This window comes from Stegodyphus dumicola, chromosome 2 (assembly GCF_044657685.1).
Source record: "Stegodyphus dumicola isolate Sdum_Otavi_A_Nest chromosome 2, ASM4465768v1".
NCBI classification, from domain to species: domain Eukaryota; kingdom Metazoa; phylum Arthropoda; class Arachnida; order Araneae; family Eresidae; genus Stegodyphus; species Stegodyphus dumicola.
The window spans coordinates 228543954-228560363 of record NC_140769.1 but is presented as its reverse complement, the minus strand read 5'-3'; the positions used below and the strand labels follow the sequence as shown (position 1 = coordinate 228560363).

Here is a 16410-nt window from a genome sequence, read left to right as displayed (position 1 = left end):
CAAAGTGAGGATTTTCTTCTTCTTACATTAATCTTGACAAAATTCGTTTGAAAACAGGCTTCGTAAGATCTGGCAGTCAAATAAAATTCTTGCATTCAGGTCGCATACGACAAACCTAAACTCTGTGTTAAATTTAGGAATAATAGATGGAATAATTTCGTCAACAATTTTCTAAAGCTAGTAGCTAAGAGGAAAATTTACGAAATTCCTAAGACAAGACTTAATCGGTCACATAAACTAAAATGGAAATCAAATTCATAACTCTAATTACGTAGCAAATAACTTTCCAGTTACGTATCAAAATCAATGAAATCTCTGTCCAAATATTCAAAATATAATGACTTTACGAGCATCAGTATTTAAGCTTTCAGTACGCCAACATCTCCTTGAGAAATTAAAACATTCATTGTTGGTTTAAATGCAAAGGAAGGGCCTGATTACTGTATAGAGCTCCAGGTATTAAGAGACTCCAAATAGGTATATATATCCTCATAACCATATTTTCGTGTCATAAAGAAGCCGGAAAAAATCAAAACGTTACATTAAATTCCCAAGCTCACTTTCTATTATTTTTAAACTATTCAAAAACATTTTAGTTATTTTATGATTAGTTAATGTTACTTAAACTAGTTAATTTTGCATGCAATATAATTTATAATTAACTAATAAATAACTATGTAATTAACGAATAAAACTAATTAATTTTATTTCCTAACACAAATTATTCTCATTGAAACTCTCATTCAAATTATTCTCAGCTGTTTTAGAAAAAGTTTTTTCATCTCCACCAAATTTCATGTATACCGAAAACTATCGATGAAAGTTTTAAAACAAGAGATTTGCAACAATTCTCTTGGACAGTGAAAAAACATTTGATAAGATATAGCATACTGTTCAAGCTCATTCCTTTAAATTTTCCTCCAGAAATAATCAAAATTACTGCATATTATCCTAATCACGGGACATTTCATGTCCGTTATCTTAGACAACAGACTAACTTTTAGAAAATACGTATTCTATATGAGAGGTAACGCTTATAAGGAACTAGTGAGTATTTATTCCATCACAGGGCGTAGATAAAAACTAGAGAATCAAAACTAACAGAATTGCCTATTTGTAGTACAAAATTAAAAGAATATCAATTGTCTATTTTTAGTATAAAATTTAGTGTTAAAACTAAAAGAATTGTCTATTTGGCAAATGTTACAGCCTACGCAGCTATATAGTATGTGTTGCCTGGCTAGACTAGGCGGTCTGTGCACGGTCAGACAGACTTATGTTACAAAGACTTTCCAAAAAGCACTACGAATCATACTCAACGATCCTTGGTTTTTATGTAATATAATACTGTATCACGACCCCAAAATCAGACCCATTGGTCATGAAATATATGCATCTGTGTCCAACTTTTACAAGAACTGTGAGAACCAAATCTCCAATAGCATAGTGTGAGAAATAGTTATATTTAAGATTATGGTTATTTGAATATATTTTATTATTTGAAGCATAAGTGGCCACGAACTGTTCTTCATAATGGAAGATGGTCTGACATCTGCAGATTTAATTTAAAGATGACAATCTAAGACTGAATTTCACCTAATTTTATAATTAAAATTTATTTGCTTCTCTTAGCTGTGTCATATATTCTTTAATTCCAAAACTTAATAAATTTAATCTATATCCTTGAAACATAAGTAAAAGAGATAGAAAGGTATACTTACGAGCCTTATAGCCCTTTTTATTATCAAGTGTTGAAATAATCATGTGTAACTGCAAGGTTATTTGAATCAGCCCCGCATAGAACTGGTGAAAAAACGCCAACAAAGCCGTCTGTCTTTCCAGGTATGATTTTTTTTTCATTTCATCCGATGTCAAATGCCGTTTTTGACAAATATGTTCCGAAGAGAACTGCAATAATTCCACCCGCCTGGAAGAAAAAATATCAAGGTATATAAACGAGGAAATTATATTGTATGTAATACACAAATTGACTTTTCTTTTTAATGCGAAGCTATGTGTGACAAATAATAATAAAGAAACATCATTTTCAAGTTTAATTGCAAACATTCCGTGTGGGTTTCTAAACAATATTAAGACTACAATCAAAAATTCAAGCTGTACTTGCTCCAGTAATAATGAGGTTTTTAGAAGGACGTCTGCTTATTGGCAAAATTTATACAAGCACAACATCTCTCTAGAAACTTTCACCAGAAATAAAAAAAATCATAAGCATATAAACTTCACTAAAATTTAGAAGTTCATCTCAGGAACACGTAAACATTGGAATTGTTCAACAACTGTTCTACAATTACGACACAATAACACGCCGAATAAATACTAATTCAGAAGTCCAACAACAAAAATCAGCGTTATACCTACAAAATTTTCACATGACTAGTTTCGATGGTTTTACCGAACCATCATCTTCAGCTGCAAAACCGCAAATGAACAAGATAGGAAATAATGATTAGATAAGATAAGAAAGCCTGGACAAGAATAAGCAAGTGGCGCCATCTGTTGGCGAAACCAGAACTAAAACATAATTTCTGTAAAAGCCGAAGGCAAATTTGAATTGGAATTAGGATCGTTAACTAGAACAGAAAGATTTTTATGAATGTGAAATGCCTCTAGAAAATCCAGTTCTCCAATGGAAGATATTTTTTGAATAATTTTGGCAGCAGAAAAATTGAAAGTGTGATTTTCGGACCAACAATGTTGAGCAACAGAAGACTTCTGTGTTTCCTTTTTTCTAACATATGCCTCATGTTCTTTGACGCGAAATTTTAAGGCTCTCTTAGTTTGGCCAATGTAAATTAAACCACACTGGCAAGGAATCCTATAAAACACCAACATTATTAAACCCAACATTATTAATCAAGCAGTTAAAAAATTCTCATCTGAACACACTAAAAGCCACACTCTTATTTTAGGAGATTATAAAAATTCTGTTGTCATTCCCTTCTTTCCATCAATTAGCTATAAAGTTGCACATATTTTGCAGAAATTTAACTTTCGGGTTGTTTATTCTCCCATCAATAAAATTCCAACTTCTATACTCAAGGACCCCATTCCGGATATGAATTCCTGGGGTATTTATAGGATTCCTTGCCAGTGTGGTTTAATTTACATTGGCCAAACTAAGAGAGCCTTAAAATTTCGCGTCAAAGAACATGAGGCATATGTTAGAAAAAAGGAAACACAGAAGTCTTCTGTTGCTCAACATTGTTGGTCCGAAAATCACACTTTCAATTTTTCTGCTGCCAAAATTATTCAAAAAACATCTTCCATTGGAGAACTGGATTTTCTAGAGGCATTTCACATTCATAAAAATCTTTCTGTTCTAGTTAACGATCCTAATTCCAATCCAAATTTGCCTTCGGCTTTTACAGAAATTATGTTTTAGTTCTGGTTTCGCCAACAGATGGCGCCACTTGCTTATTCTTGTCCAGGCTTTCTTATCTTATCTAATCATTATTTCCTATCTTGTTCATTTGCGGTTTTGCAGCTGAAGATGATGGTTCGGTAAAACCATCGAAACTAGTCCTGTGAAAATTTTGTAGGTATAACGCTGATTTTTGTTGTTGGACTTCTGAATTAACTGTTCTACTACATTTAAAATCACTACACTCAAAAGTCCAAAAATACATTTCAAGTCCAAAAAACAAAGTAAACACAAAAATCTGAACGCTTTCAGATTGTATATTAAACTAAACTATAAAGATCTGAAATATAAAATCTGAAAGCTCTCAGATTATATTCACAAGAATTGGCAGGAGTTGTTCTTGTGTAGGACAATTTCATTGATCTTCAACCCAGCCTGGCAAATAACCAATTTCAGTGCTGCTATTCGACATGATGTAAAACCTTTAATTTATCTTTCAGATTAAAACTGTATTGCTGAACAATGTTCGCCATATAAAAGCAATGAATGCAGGTCTTGATTTTGCTTTCTTACTAATGTATCAAACTGACATAATTAAAATATTATATTTAATAATAATAATTGTAAAATTATATATATAATTATTAAGAGAGAATGCTTTCTGTTGTTCGTAATATAAAATATAGTAGAAATATGAAATAAATTTTAATAAGTAGAGTGCAGATGAGTGAATTTTTTCGCCCGACAAAGTGATGATTGGTTAACAATTATGGCAGAGCTCATTATCTGGCTTAGAATGAATGTCTTCATGGTAGACATTGTAAAGGAAACTGCATTATATTCACGTTACAGATGAAATGGAAATAAGTTGACCTCAAATATACAAACGCGTGTTATTAATAACTTATGGAACTTGACTGGTCGAAGAGATGAGAGCTCATTTCCTTACGTTACTACGAAGCTTCTTTGATTTAGAAAAGAATGGATTGATTTCACAATTTCTTTGCAGAAGTTCAGCTGAATTAATTTATACACAAGAAAATCGCACCACAATCGGTCGGATACTTTTGAAACGTCCAGGAGCAAAATTGCAACACTTTGTTTATTGTGAATTGCAGCTTCTGCTGACGTGTGGTTTGGTTGCTTACAGATTTCGGCGGAATCCATACTGTTCTTTGGGGAGCAGTTTAATGCAGTTTGGGATCTTTGGATATAATATTTTCTCGTATCTTTTGCTGATCCTAGAGAGGAGAATTATCGGACGATATCCGTCGGATTTAGTTGTGCCTTTTTTCGGTTATTAAAGGAGCGTAACTAGTGCTGTTTTTCATGGGGTGGGAAAATACGAATTTGCTAAACAGTCGTTAGTCACACTTGTAAGTTTGTTTTGAGTTAAAAAGTGTCAGTTCCCAATTATTACGTCACCAGCGCTGCGCAGGCCGTACAGAAAGGAATGATCTAGAAATGACGCAGTCCAGAGAATTATTACGATTTTTAGAACCGAGAGGGAGAATTAAAGAGTTTACCGCTAGTTTAAATTATAATTTTGATTTACATATTTCTTTATCTTACACATATATATGTAAGAAAAATAAAGAATATGTAAAAGATTAACTTAACAGCGTAAATTAATTTCCCTTCTCTATTCTAGAAACAGCAACATCTATTTGCACTGGGTCATTTCGAGAAAAATCTATGTCGTATGACTCTTACGTAATTCTGGTGATGTAAATTGAACTAAAACTCAAGCAGCCAATAATAATTTTACAGCAATATTAACTATCCAATCAAAATGCTTTGACAACCAAAACTAACTCAGTTTGACTTAAGATTTCATCCTGAACATTACGCCTTTTCTTTCTACTTTTTGGCCTTGCTAGACTGCTGTCTGTCTGCTACTGCTTTCTTCCTACAAAGTTATGAAAAATGTAAGCCTTTTGGAACAGGCACATTTAATGTGCCGACTTGTGTGTAGCCGTAACATGTTGCTGAAAATAAAATTAAAGATTTAATCTGCCTTCGCCTCCAATTTCCCAGTCACTATGGATCTAGGATTATGGATCAACACTTCTACGCCATCCAAATTCCTGCTCCTGAATATATTACATATACATGTACAAAAAAACTCACTTTTTATTTTATAAAGTCTTCAAAATATTTCAGTATTTATTTTTATTTGATTCCTTTTCAAAGGATATACTAAGGCAATTCGCCATTTATACTCCTATGAATTCCATTACTTTACTAATAATTTTCCTAAAATGCCTGATATGCGTTAAGTTTTTGTTAAATTCTTGAACACGTGGTTCTTAAAATATAAGACTCAATTACTTAAAAATGTAAGACATATCTGGTAATTATTCTCAGAAGCTCATTATCACAGAAACAATGTGAAAAATAATGATTTCTAGCGACACGATTTTACTCCGAAGCGCTAAAGTTTTTTCAGATATCGTGTTGGTTACTAGGCCTACCAGCAACCGAGTGGATAAGAACATTAAATACTGATAGTTCAATCTGGTTTCAAACGGACGGATCTGGTAACGGATTCGTTGCATAAGCTCTTCGTGTTTTTCCTGATGAGTAATCAAGGCGAGCCACTTGCTTAATACAGGGATTCCAAACCAGGGGTGCTTGCACCCTTTGGTAGCGTTGTAGGGAGTGTGAGTTAATGTTTTAATTTTTTTTTAAATATAAATTAAATAATTCTTTAAAACATTACACGCGTGACACAGGTGCGTGCACAAAAACTTAAGAAAATTTTATACTCTTTCAATTCGGGTAATATATCGGATGACGAACTAAAGGAAGATCTTTTAAAACTATGCACGTATTATATGTTCTTGAAATGCAGTCTGAAAGCAATACTTCGGAACAATATTAGTATTCTCTCTCTCTCTCTTTTTTTTTTTTTTTTTTGAACACATACATTCCCTCCGTGCACCATAAATGTACAATACTGAGCCTACAAAAGTAAGTTTATTAAAACATTAAATATTACATGCATAAATAAAACGAACAAAAACAGAGAACAGCAGTTTAGACTTCATAAAAGCAGATACATTCACTGGCCAAGTCAAGCCAAACTTTTTTAAATCGTTCTGCAAGTATAATGTAGGTCTATCCAAGGGTAAAAGGGGAAAAAATTAAATGTGCTTTTTTTTTTATCACTTACATAAATTGTTTGATCTTAAATTAAAACGAAACAGGTAGCTTTCAAATTTACCGTGGCCAGATAAAAACTGGGATACTTTAAAATTAATGAAGCGGAAAGACATGGAATGCAATCTATAGTAAATAGACGGAAATAACTTTTTGGCGTCATAAGCAATACAAGATGATATATCTTCTTAATTCCACTTAGATAAAAGTTTTTTTTATAACAAAAAGACTTGTTTGGAATGCTAATATTGATATCAATGGGCAAATTTAAAGCATTTTTTTGCTAAGAAATCAGCTTTTTTATTTCCATAGAATCCATGATGACCAAGCACAGAAGCAAAACGGTCACCAATTCCCTTTATTTATCAAACAATATTGGTGTTCGGCAATGAATATGTAAAACTTAGTGAAAAGGCACTAATTGTGCTCATCCTAATATGCGACGACATACTTATGCGAGTCTTTATTTAGTGCTCTGTTGTCAAACAAAATTAAAAAATTGCTTAGGTACACAAGCAGGTACGCGAATTGCTATTAGCAACAAACTGCCACGATTTGAAAAACTCTCATCCAACAAACAGGAACAAAAGATCATTATTTTTCCTAAAGGTTTAAGTAAACTTTCATTTTTGTAATATTTTTTTAGTTCCACGTTTCATTTTCGTTTATTAATAAAATTTAATAATACAACTTTGTTTTCGTGTTGTTATTTTTATTAAGAAACTGGTTTTGGGAGTGCGAGAACGTATTAAAATTTTTTTTAGGGGGGGAGGATATGGAAAAGGTTGGGAATCGGTGTTTTAGTAAGAACACCTCCCTTTCCTTAGGCAGATAGCTCTCTCAATGCCTTAATTAATTAACCAGCCAACCAGATGCCATGTTGTGCGTAGGTTAATAAATCAGAAGAAGATTTGTTTAGTTTATTTTATTTGACTATGGCAAAACACACGAGATGCCCAAGGGAAGGGATGAGGGCTATTTACCCAAGGCTAGAGGATTTTCTAAGGGAAACTGGCTCATATCAACGCTACACATGGGAAAGCCATGATAACATCCATGCAGCTAGTTCGTTTGCTTGGAATCGAACCGAAGTCGAAGTACTAATGCTCAGCGACTTTATCGTTCGATCGCTGTGGGGGAATCAGAACAGGATTCGGCTTTGGAAGGAAGGGAGGGAAGTTTTTCAAAATGGCAAATGCAACCTAACCACTTAAGATTTCTTAGATGCAAAATTACTAGTAATGTTGAGGAAGAATGGGTTGCTTCTGACTAATAGGCTTAAAATTTTCATCCAGAAGCTATTAACGCTTCTATTTTAATCATATATAATTTCCTGAAATTTGGAATCGGGGAAATTACAATACGTTAATTGATGATAACAGAAACTATTTCAAACTCACTCTTTAATTTGCCATGGAACCAGCAGCAACCCATGCACGACCTTTGTAGCTATAGTTCGATTACTGGCGTCTTCTGTATCTTTGACATATGCTCCTACCATGAACAAGAGGTACATAACGGACGGAAGGAATAGACAAAAAGAAGACACTGTACAGGCACTTACATCCTTCTCCTCGTAATATTCCTTAACTGCTACGCTGTCCTGGTATACCTTGTTGAGGTAAATAGAGAGTTGTATCAAAGAAGTGATAAACAACCAATGGAACGAGAACACTCCACAAGCCATGTTAGGCTGCTTGGTATCGCAGTCTGAATCTTGACCGCATTCTGAATCCACCGTTTCAGTATTCTGAAAGAAAAAACTCTTAAAAATAGATAATTGAAGGAATTTGCCATCAAAAACTATTAGCTTATCAAGACTATACATGTTCACAATACGAATACCTAACATAACAAAGTTTCCTGATCAGAATCCTGTTAAGTACTTTTGAATTGCTCAAAACTGTATTATTTATCTACACAAATGTCTGCTACATTTACTGGAAATTTCGAGTACTTAAAGCCTCATTCCATATATACAAGTCGAAGAAACTTATTTCTTTTCACGATCATCCGAGCACTTACTTTACTCACATATATGGCCGGTGTTACAGGAGTGGTCACACCAGGTGGTAAAAGTTTTAAAATTTAGGGAAGCAACGGTCGGCAGAATTTAAGAGCTGCAGATCTGCAAATGTCTGCAGGGTGATTCGCTACCAGACAGAATAAACTTGCAGGGTGTGTAGGAATTAAAGAGACGACTCAAAATCCCATTGGAATGCAGGGTCGCAAATGGCGTATTTGCGAGCTGTGGTGCAAAGAAGCAGAGAAAAAGAACAGAAACAGCAACACATTAATGGGACAGAAAACATTTTATTGAAATATTGTACTACAACGGGTATTCGAAATTACGACCAGAAGTCGTCAGGCAAAGCAGCGCTTCATGGAATTTCTTACGTTCTGGAAGATTCCTCCCGGCAGTATTGTGGTAGATGGCTCTGAACGGAAAGTTGCGTTGTAATGTTGCGCGCTCCCAACCTGCACGCAACAATAGTGGTGACTGCTATGAACTGGAAAGTATACAAAGTCTTGAGAACGGTTTAAATCCCTTTTAATTCAACTTTAGAAATTACAGATGCGTGCTCTTGACGCTCACAAACTACGCCGACCCGGCGGTAAAATAAAAACAAGAAACTAAAAATCAATAATAACAAGTGACTACCTACGAGGCTCTCTAAACGTAACTAACCTAACCGCGTTCTAAGATACCGCTGACAATTCAGCAAACTTCTGAATATTACGTTGAAAGATTTAACTATCTACTGAGGCAAGCACAGGCCGAAACGTGTGGTTCTTCAATTTCTAACTAGCCACCTCCACGCTCGTGAAGCAAGAAAGCACACCTTCGAACTCGTTTCCCTTCTATTTAACTCAGATTACTTCTGCTGACAATTTGAATCCTTGCGCGTTCTACTAAAATTTACATACTCTGGCATTGGTAATTCCAGGGGAAAGTAAGGCTTGACAGGAAAGATAGTTTAAACTTAAAATAAATGTTAGTTAAAATAAATATAAACCCTACAGCGTGAACAGCGATCCTGCTGGAAGTCGTCATTTGCGATCCGTTTCCCGAAGTAATAGGATAAACTAATTCAAATGTATGTATGTAGGATGCATTCAAATGATGAACTGGTCGACATGCTGATCGTGTATGGACCTGCGGATTGTACGCTCGGCGGTTGTACCCGAACAGGAGTGCCTGTTCATACACACGATCTTCGCAAGTGTGAACAGAATGTTACGTGAGACTGGTTGTTTAACGAGAACTACAATGAATCGACAGTGAATAAGGAGGACACTTGGGATTGAGAAGGCGGTTTTACGTCTGGCAGAAGACAATCCGAGTACGAGTAGTCGAGCGATAGCCCAACAAGTAGTTTTACCTCAATCCATCTTCTGGAGGATACTCGCAACAAACCAAATGAGCGCATACCATCTTCATAGTGTCCAATTATTAGAGCCTGAGGATTGTACACTCCGCAGGACGTTTGCTACATGGTTTCTGCAATAGAGTGCTATAGACAGTGCATTTGCTGCGTCCATATTATTCACGGATGAAGCATACTTCACACGTGAGTTAGGCTTCAATCAGTATAACGCCCATTTATGGGCTTTCGAAAACGCTCATCGTACGTAACCACGTGCAGCTGAAGAGCGTTTCTCGGTCAATGTTTGGGCCGGCATTCTTGGAGACTACCCATACTGGAACTTCTGCTTAGTTCTTTGGACGGTAGGGCATACCTAATCTTCTTGGCAAGAGCCCTTGAGCACCTTACAGGTGACAGTGCGACTTTGCTCAGTTTCACCCTCAATTTTGATGAAGAGCACCTTGGGTTAACGGGTTCGAGAGTCTCCCCCCTCTTCTCTTACTCCAACCTCTCGGGAGGACTTTCGGCTTGCTGCATATTTAGAGTGCCCCCCATGTCGCATAAACGCTATACATTTACACACATCCATGCCTTCTCCGAGATTCTAATCGACTCTCTTCGGCACGGCACCCAGCAACGCCAACCATTATACTGGTTGGGCAGGTCTTTCTCATGTAATACAGAGCAGTCACAAGAATCTGATGATTTTGAAATTGAAATTAACACCATGAAATGTAATTCAAATATTTATTTCATTTGAAAAAACAATATGATATATTTTGCCACTTAAGCTACGAAATGTCATTACTTTCTTCAGTACCTATGATTTTAATAAAACATTTTCAAATGTTATGTGTGAAATCTGATATTTTTTCAGTATTATTAATGTAGATCATAGTCTGTTTCATTTGCATCCATTGCATAGTTCATATATATTGTTGCGTACTACGGGTTCGTAATAGATTTAATGAACTCAAGTCCAGTGATAGGTTGATCACAGTTCTGAAACTTTCCTCAGAAATACTCGTGCAGGTGTTCACATTAACATAGAGTACAATCAGCAGTGACACTTCAAACTAGTAAGAACGTTAACGAAAGCAACGCAATCCAAAGCGCAGCTAAACCGGCAATAGTACTCAGAACTCATGCTGAGCTAACAGATAACAACAACAATAACTGAGAGCAGGTGCTGTCTCCGCCCTTATATAGTTTCCACGCGGCCGCTGAGATATTTCTAGTACTTTCTGCTTCACGACATTACTGGTAGGCAATATGATGGTCGAATTACAGTTACAGCTAATACAATGATCAATTACATTTATTCAATTAGAAAACCTGCTACGGTGATTCAGGGACCGGACCAAAATATCGCCAAATTGATCCAAGTTTGGCGACTTTTAGCGATTTCTCGCCAAATTACCGAGAAACCCATTTACTGAATGTTAAATAGATTTGTCCCTATATTTTTACTCTTCCGGCATAACTTGTCTCTAGATATTTCATGTTACATTATACAAAAGAAATACAACAATTTCACATATATCTGCACTAAAATCATCTATCTGTATTCAAAACTCGTCAAAATATGTTCCAGTCTGGAATTACTTAGCAAATTTTGGAATCATATCTTTCTGAAGAGAATAGGTAATCAACCACACTGGCATCTGCTCGGTACCCATAAATACCATATAACTTCCTTGTTCCAAAACTGCAATGTCATAAAACAGATATCGAGAACAGAAATTACAGTTCTAGAAAGATGAACACTGAGACGTTCGGCTGCCACGTCCGTACCAATAGTTATGCTATCGTCGGTTCAATGTCATTTGTTAACTCCAGGGGTACGATTCGTAGAAGACTAAGCCCCGTTTCGGCCCCGTTTTCGACAATTTGTTTATCTACTCGAACACTGTACTACTGCCGAGTTTCGTAGTTGTGGCTCAATTTTTTCTGGGTGCATATACTTTTTTGCAACAGAGTGCACATAGTGTTATAAAAAGTTGTTAAGTAGTTATCCAGTAGGAATATATATTCAACTATATTTGGTTGTGGAGCACTGTTTTAATGATTTTTCAAAATGTTAAATTTCTGCAAATTTTATCAGAAAGTTGGACACTGGCAATCAGAAGCTCCATATTTAATAATTTTCTATTAGACACTTAGCAACTAGTTTTAACTGTATTATTCTTTTAGAATGTACGGAATCAATTATGCGTTTTGCGAATCAATGTTGAGTTCAAGATTGGCAACCTTCTTTGTAAGGAAACTGCATGCTATCGAGAGCACTGTATCAAAGTACAAAAATTTTAACAGGTTGAAGAATAACGCACATTTTTTTATCCTCTTCTTTCAGAAAGGAAGCTATTCCTTTGCGATGGAATTTCACCCATTCTGCATGCATTAGTTTTTGCAGCTGCAAAGAAGAGAATAAGTGTTATTTCATTAGTGCCCCTTGTTACTACTTCCTTGTACGAAGTAAAGTATGGATTGTAATCACGAAAAATTCCGGGTACCATATTTCAACGAAAATATCCATTTTGATCGCTATCGAACGCAATTTAACGATGTTTTTGCGTGATACCTGTACGTAAGGACATAATAAAGGACGCTTTTTCCCCAAACGAATTATAAAACTGATTTAAAATGGATTCAGAAGAGTTCTTTCGTGACGTCTGCACGTACATAAGTATATATGTGTGTGCGTATGTATGTATATATCTCGCATAACTCAAAAATGAATAGCGTCAGAAAGCTGAAATTTAGTATGTGGGACTACTATAACATGTAGCTGTCTGACTGTACTCTTTTTGGTTGCAATCGGCCGCACTAAAAGTGTATGTGCATGCGTATATATATATATATACACTCTGTTACTCGGCTCCGTGAGCTCAGTTTTTTTTTCTTATATGTTCGTAAATTGCGCATTGTTTGCTTTAAAAATGATTGAATTATGTTGTTCTTATTTTCCAGTTAAGGTTTTTATGCCTTTAGTTAACCTGTATGTTATAGTTGTAGAATTATCAACAATCTAAAAGTTGTTTAAGTGCGGCTAAGCCTAATTTTTTTACCATAGCAGCCATATTTGTTTACATTTGAAACTTAGCAGAATACTGGATTTGTTTCCAATCTAGAGAAACTAAGCTTCGCAATAACAAAGATAACGTCTTCTTTTATTATTGCGAATTAAATAATTCTTAATCCATTTAGGAATTATCATTTAAATTATTAAATTATCCCATATATTGACTCAGCATAGCGTCCACAACAAATCAAGTCAGTTTCTTCATCTTCAGTGTCTTTTTGCCGAGTGGCACCAAAAGGAAACTTTTAGTTTTGTGCACCGAAAAATCTGCCCTTTTGCCTGCTTGGCCAATTGTTTGCTTTTGCGCAGAAACTGCAATTTTAATTGTAAAAATTGTTTTTAAATTGTTTTAACTGTATTTGGTATTTTATGTTTTACTATATCCCTCAATTTTTAGTGAAGATAGTTTGAGATTTTCGTGTATTTTGGCCTAGCCGCGAAGTGAGTACTGAATTAATTGAATGAGACGGAATTCGAGGATACGGAAATGAAGACGGAATTCGAATGAGACGGAATTCGAGGATAGAAGTGTTTCGTATTAGCAGTATTGTCGCCAGTCTGACTCGAACAGATGAGAATGTTTACGAGTAGCGCATGCACATTAAGTAAGCGGCGCTGAATCGTATGTGAAAAACTGTTTATTTTTTTATTTGTGTAATTTCTTTTATACATTGTTTTAGATTTATTATAATATTTGAATAGAACATGTGGCAACGATTAGATAAGTCTTCAGATGATATAATTTTTGTGTAATCTGATTATAAAATAAATGAGATGTAATGCTGTTAAGTGACACTAGCGCCAGTTTAAACTATATTTGTGATTTTTAAAAGTATTTATTTACTTATGTATCTGCGCCCTTTATCTGTTCTAAAATGGGAACCACGATGAGTTTCGAAGTGTCCGCTCTGACCACTTCCGCTGTAGCCATACCACTAGAGTGTCACTATGGTAAATAAATATCGTGAATTTTAAAGCGTGCATTTATTCTATTGTGGTTTATGCGCTATCTACGAAGTAGAATTCAAGAAGTTTAAATGAAATGCAGGAAGAAATGCGTATAATTTAATATTCTTTACAAGGAAGTCATGTGGTGTACATATCAGTTTATTTTTTGTTTTATGTTTTTCTAGAGGTGATTTTTGGTGCTCTAAGATTTTCCGCTATGGTGCTTTCTTCGTTTAATTTCAATTAATTTCTTTTTAATTATTTCTGAGCTCCTTTAGAAGTCCCATATGATAGTATATTAAATCTATAAGGATAACTACCTCTTCTTAATTTATTTCGAATATGATTTTTTTTTAAATCAGCCTTTTATATGGTTTGGTGTTGACACAATAAATATGCTAACAAGAAAGAAATTTATCAGTCTGAATGTATTACTGTCAGTATATGTTTTAAGATAAGAAATGTCTCAGTGGAACTGTTTTAGGGATTTCTGCATTTCCTTCCAGTAACTCTAGTTTCTTGAAACTCTGTTAAATGTTTTTAATGTCATAGTATAAATTATTTGATTCTGTAAAGCTGAAATGAATGAATTTACTACTCCTCGCATTGAGTTTGAAATAAATCTGTATATGAATCATAAACTCTAACATTATGACTGAAACTTAGCAGATAGCCTTTCATTTTATCCATGAATTTCTTTCCTGTTCGGTATTTGGTGTCTGTAAGATGTACGATGTTCCTCGAAGATAGAACAACGTGAAATTTAACTTTTTTTTTTCAAAGAAAGAAATTAAGTGACGAATTGAATTTAGACAGTTCATAAGTTAAGTTCATTGGACGGTTTATGGGAAAAGAAGAGCGGTAGAGCTTGTGTTTGTCAAGAGACATGGAGCACCAAAACGCAGAAGGCTGACTTCGCCTATTAGTTTTAGCTGGCCTAAGAGAATTGCCTTCACGCCTAGGGTGGCCCCTGACAAACTCTCGACATACCATTGTCACCCCTCGCCACGTTCAGGCAACTACCAGTAGGACTTGGAGAGACTTGTATTGACAGCTCTTGGACTCTTGGATCTGGTCTAATCTAATGGCTGAACAGTTAGGATCAGTAACAACAAGGACATAAGTTAAGTAGTACTTGAGCAATAAGAAAGTAACTAATTTAAGAAATATTTATAGGGAAACTAAGTATATATCAATGAAATATTTTGATAAATGAAAATATCCTTTCCAAAATCGATAATTTTATAAAATGAATTTTCCTAATTGTAAATACGCTAAACTTTCAAACTGGAAAATTTGATTTTTGAAAACCATCGATGTATTTCAAGCTGATTAATTGTAATCAAATTATTATATATAGTTGTAACAATAGAATTAACATATTGTGTTTCACTGAAAATTAAATTTAATATTCAAACAATGACAGTATACGGATACAGAGAATTAGTATTAATTACAAACATGATAATAATGAAAAATATAATATAGACATCAAATTTTCAGTTTCTAAGCAAGTGACAAAATGTAATTTTGTTTTATCAGGTTGAATTTTCAATTCTTAAATACGTAACAGTTCTCTTACCTTTGTATTCAAATGCTCTTCGATGCAGAATATTTCAATATCCTTTCCAGCGCGTTTTACTTCTCGCATGGTGACCAGAGAAAATCGTCTCTAAGAACTCTCAATAAATGCAGAAAAGTGATATATAATGTGAAAATACTTAATCTGCACTTCAAGGTTGAGAAGAAATAAAAGTTGCATATTGGAGAGAACTTATGATTAGATAATGTACACTAGAGAAGATTAGTAATAAAAATATAAATAAAATTCGGATTGGAGATAAGCAAAAATAGATGATTTACCATGAATCCATCAGTCATAGGATTTAATTCTGAATTAAAACTACTGACAAATGTTTTTGATGTTGATTTGCTTTCTTCCAATCGCAGTCATAGCAGCTAAGTTATATCCGTTCAGTTAATGTCCTAGTTGCAGTTCGACCAATACACGCGATTCTGAGATATTGTGTGTTTGTATTGTGTGTTAAACTCGCAGCAATAAAACTAAGCCCCCCCTAAATTAAACTACTGGCTATTTAGCTTATTTTAAATTGCCTGTTAATTGAGACACTACGGTTAAAACGAATATTTATCACCCAACAACTATGCACACAACTAACTAAAGTTCATATGTACCTTAGATTATGAATTATAAATCAAAATTTATTAATAATTATAGAACTTAAAATAATTACTCTCTCGTACAGATCACAGCTTAAAAGTTCTTAAAGCGATTTTCAAACTTTTCTGTTTTATTCTCTCCTTTTCATCCCATGTGCCAGAATATCACTCCCCCACCCGCGCTTTCGTGATGTCTTTATTCAAATGGTGGTGTGGTGTATTTAATTATGGCAAAGCACACTAGGGCTATCTGCCTAAGAGGAGGGATGCCTTTCGTGGAGGACTTT

The 16410-nt window shown here is 34.6% G+C and overlaps 1 protein-coding gene across 2 annotated transcripts in view; it reads right to left on the bottom strand.

The window, feature by feature from the left end:
• Positions 1–15806, bottom strand: part of LOC118188197 (uncharacterized) — a 52575-nt gene extending 36769 nt beyond the window's left edge. The window contains exons 1-3 of one of the 2 annotated variants that reach the window (XM_035358573.2): positions 15525–15806; positions 7945–8294; positions 1722–1927 (exon numbers count right to left, since the gene is read on the bottom strand). In XM_035358573.2, the coding sequence (XP_035214464.1) occupies positions 1722–1927; positions 7945–8294; positions 15525–15593 (625 nt within the window). In that variant the 5' untranslated portion in view covers positions 15594–15806. The remainder of the gene's footprint in view (positions 1–1721; positions 1928–7944; positions 8295–15524) is intronic. The other variant, XM_035358572.2, reaches the window with a different exon arrangement.
• Positions 15807–16410: the final 604 nt, after the last annotated feature.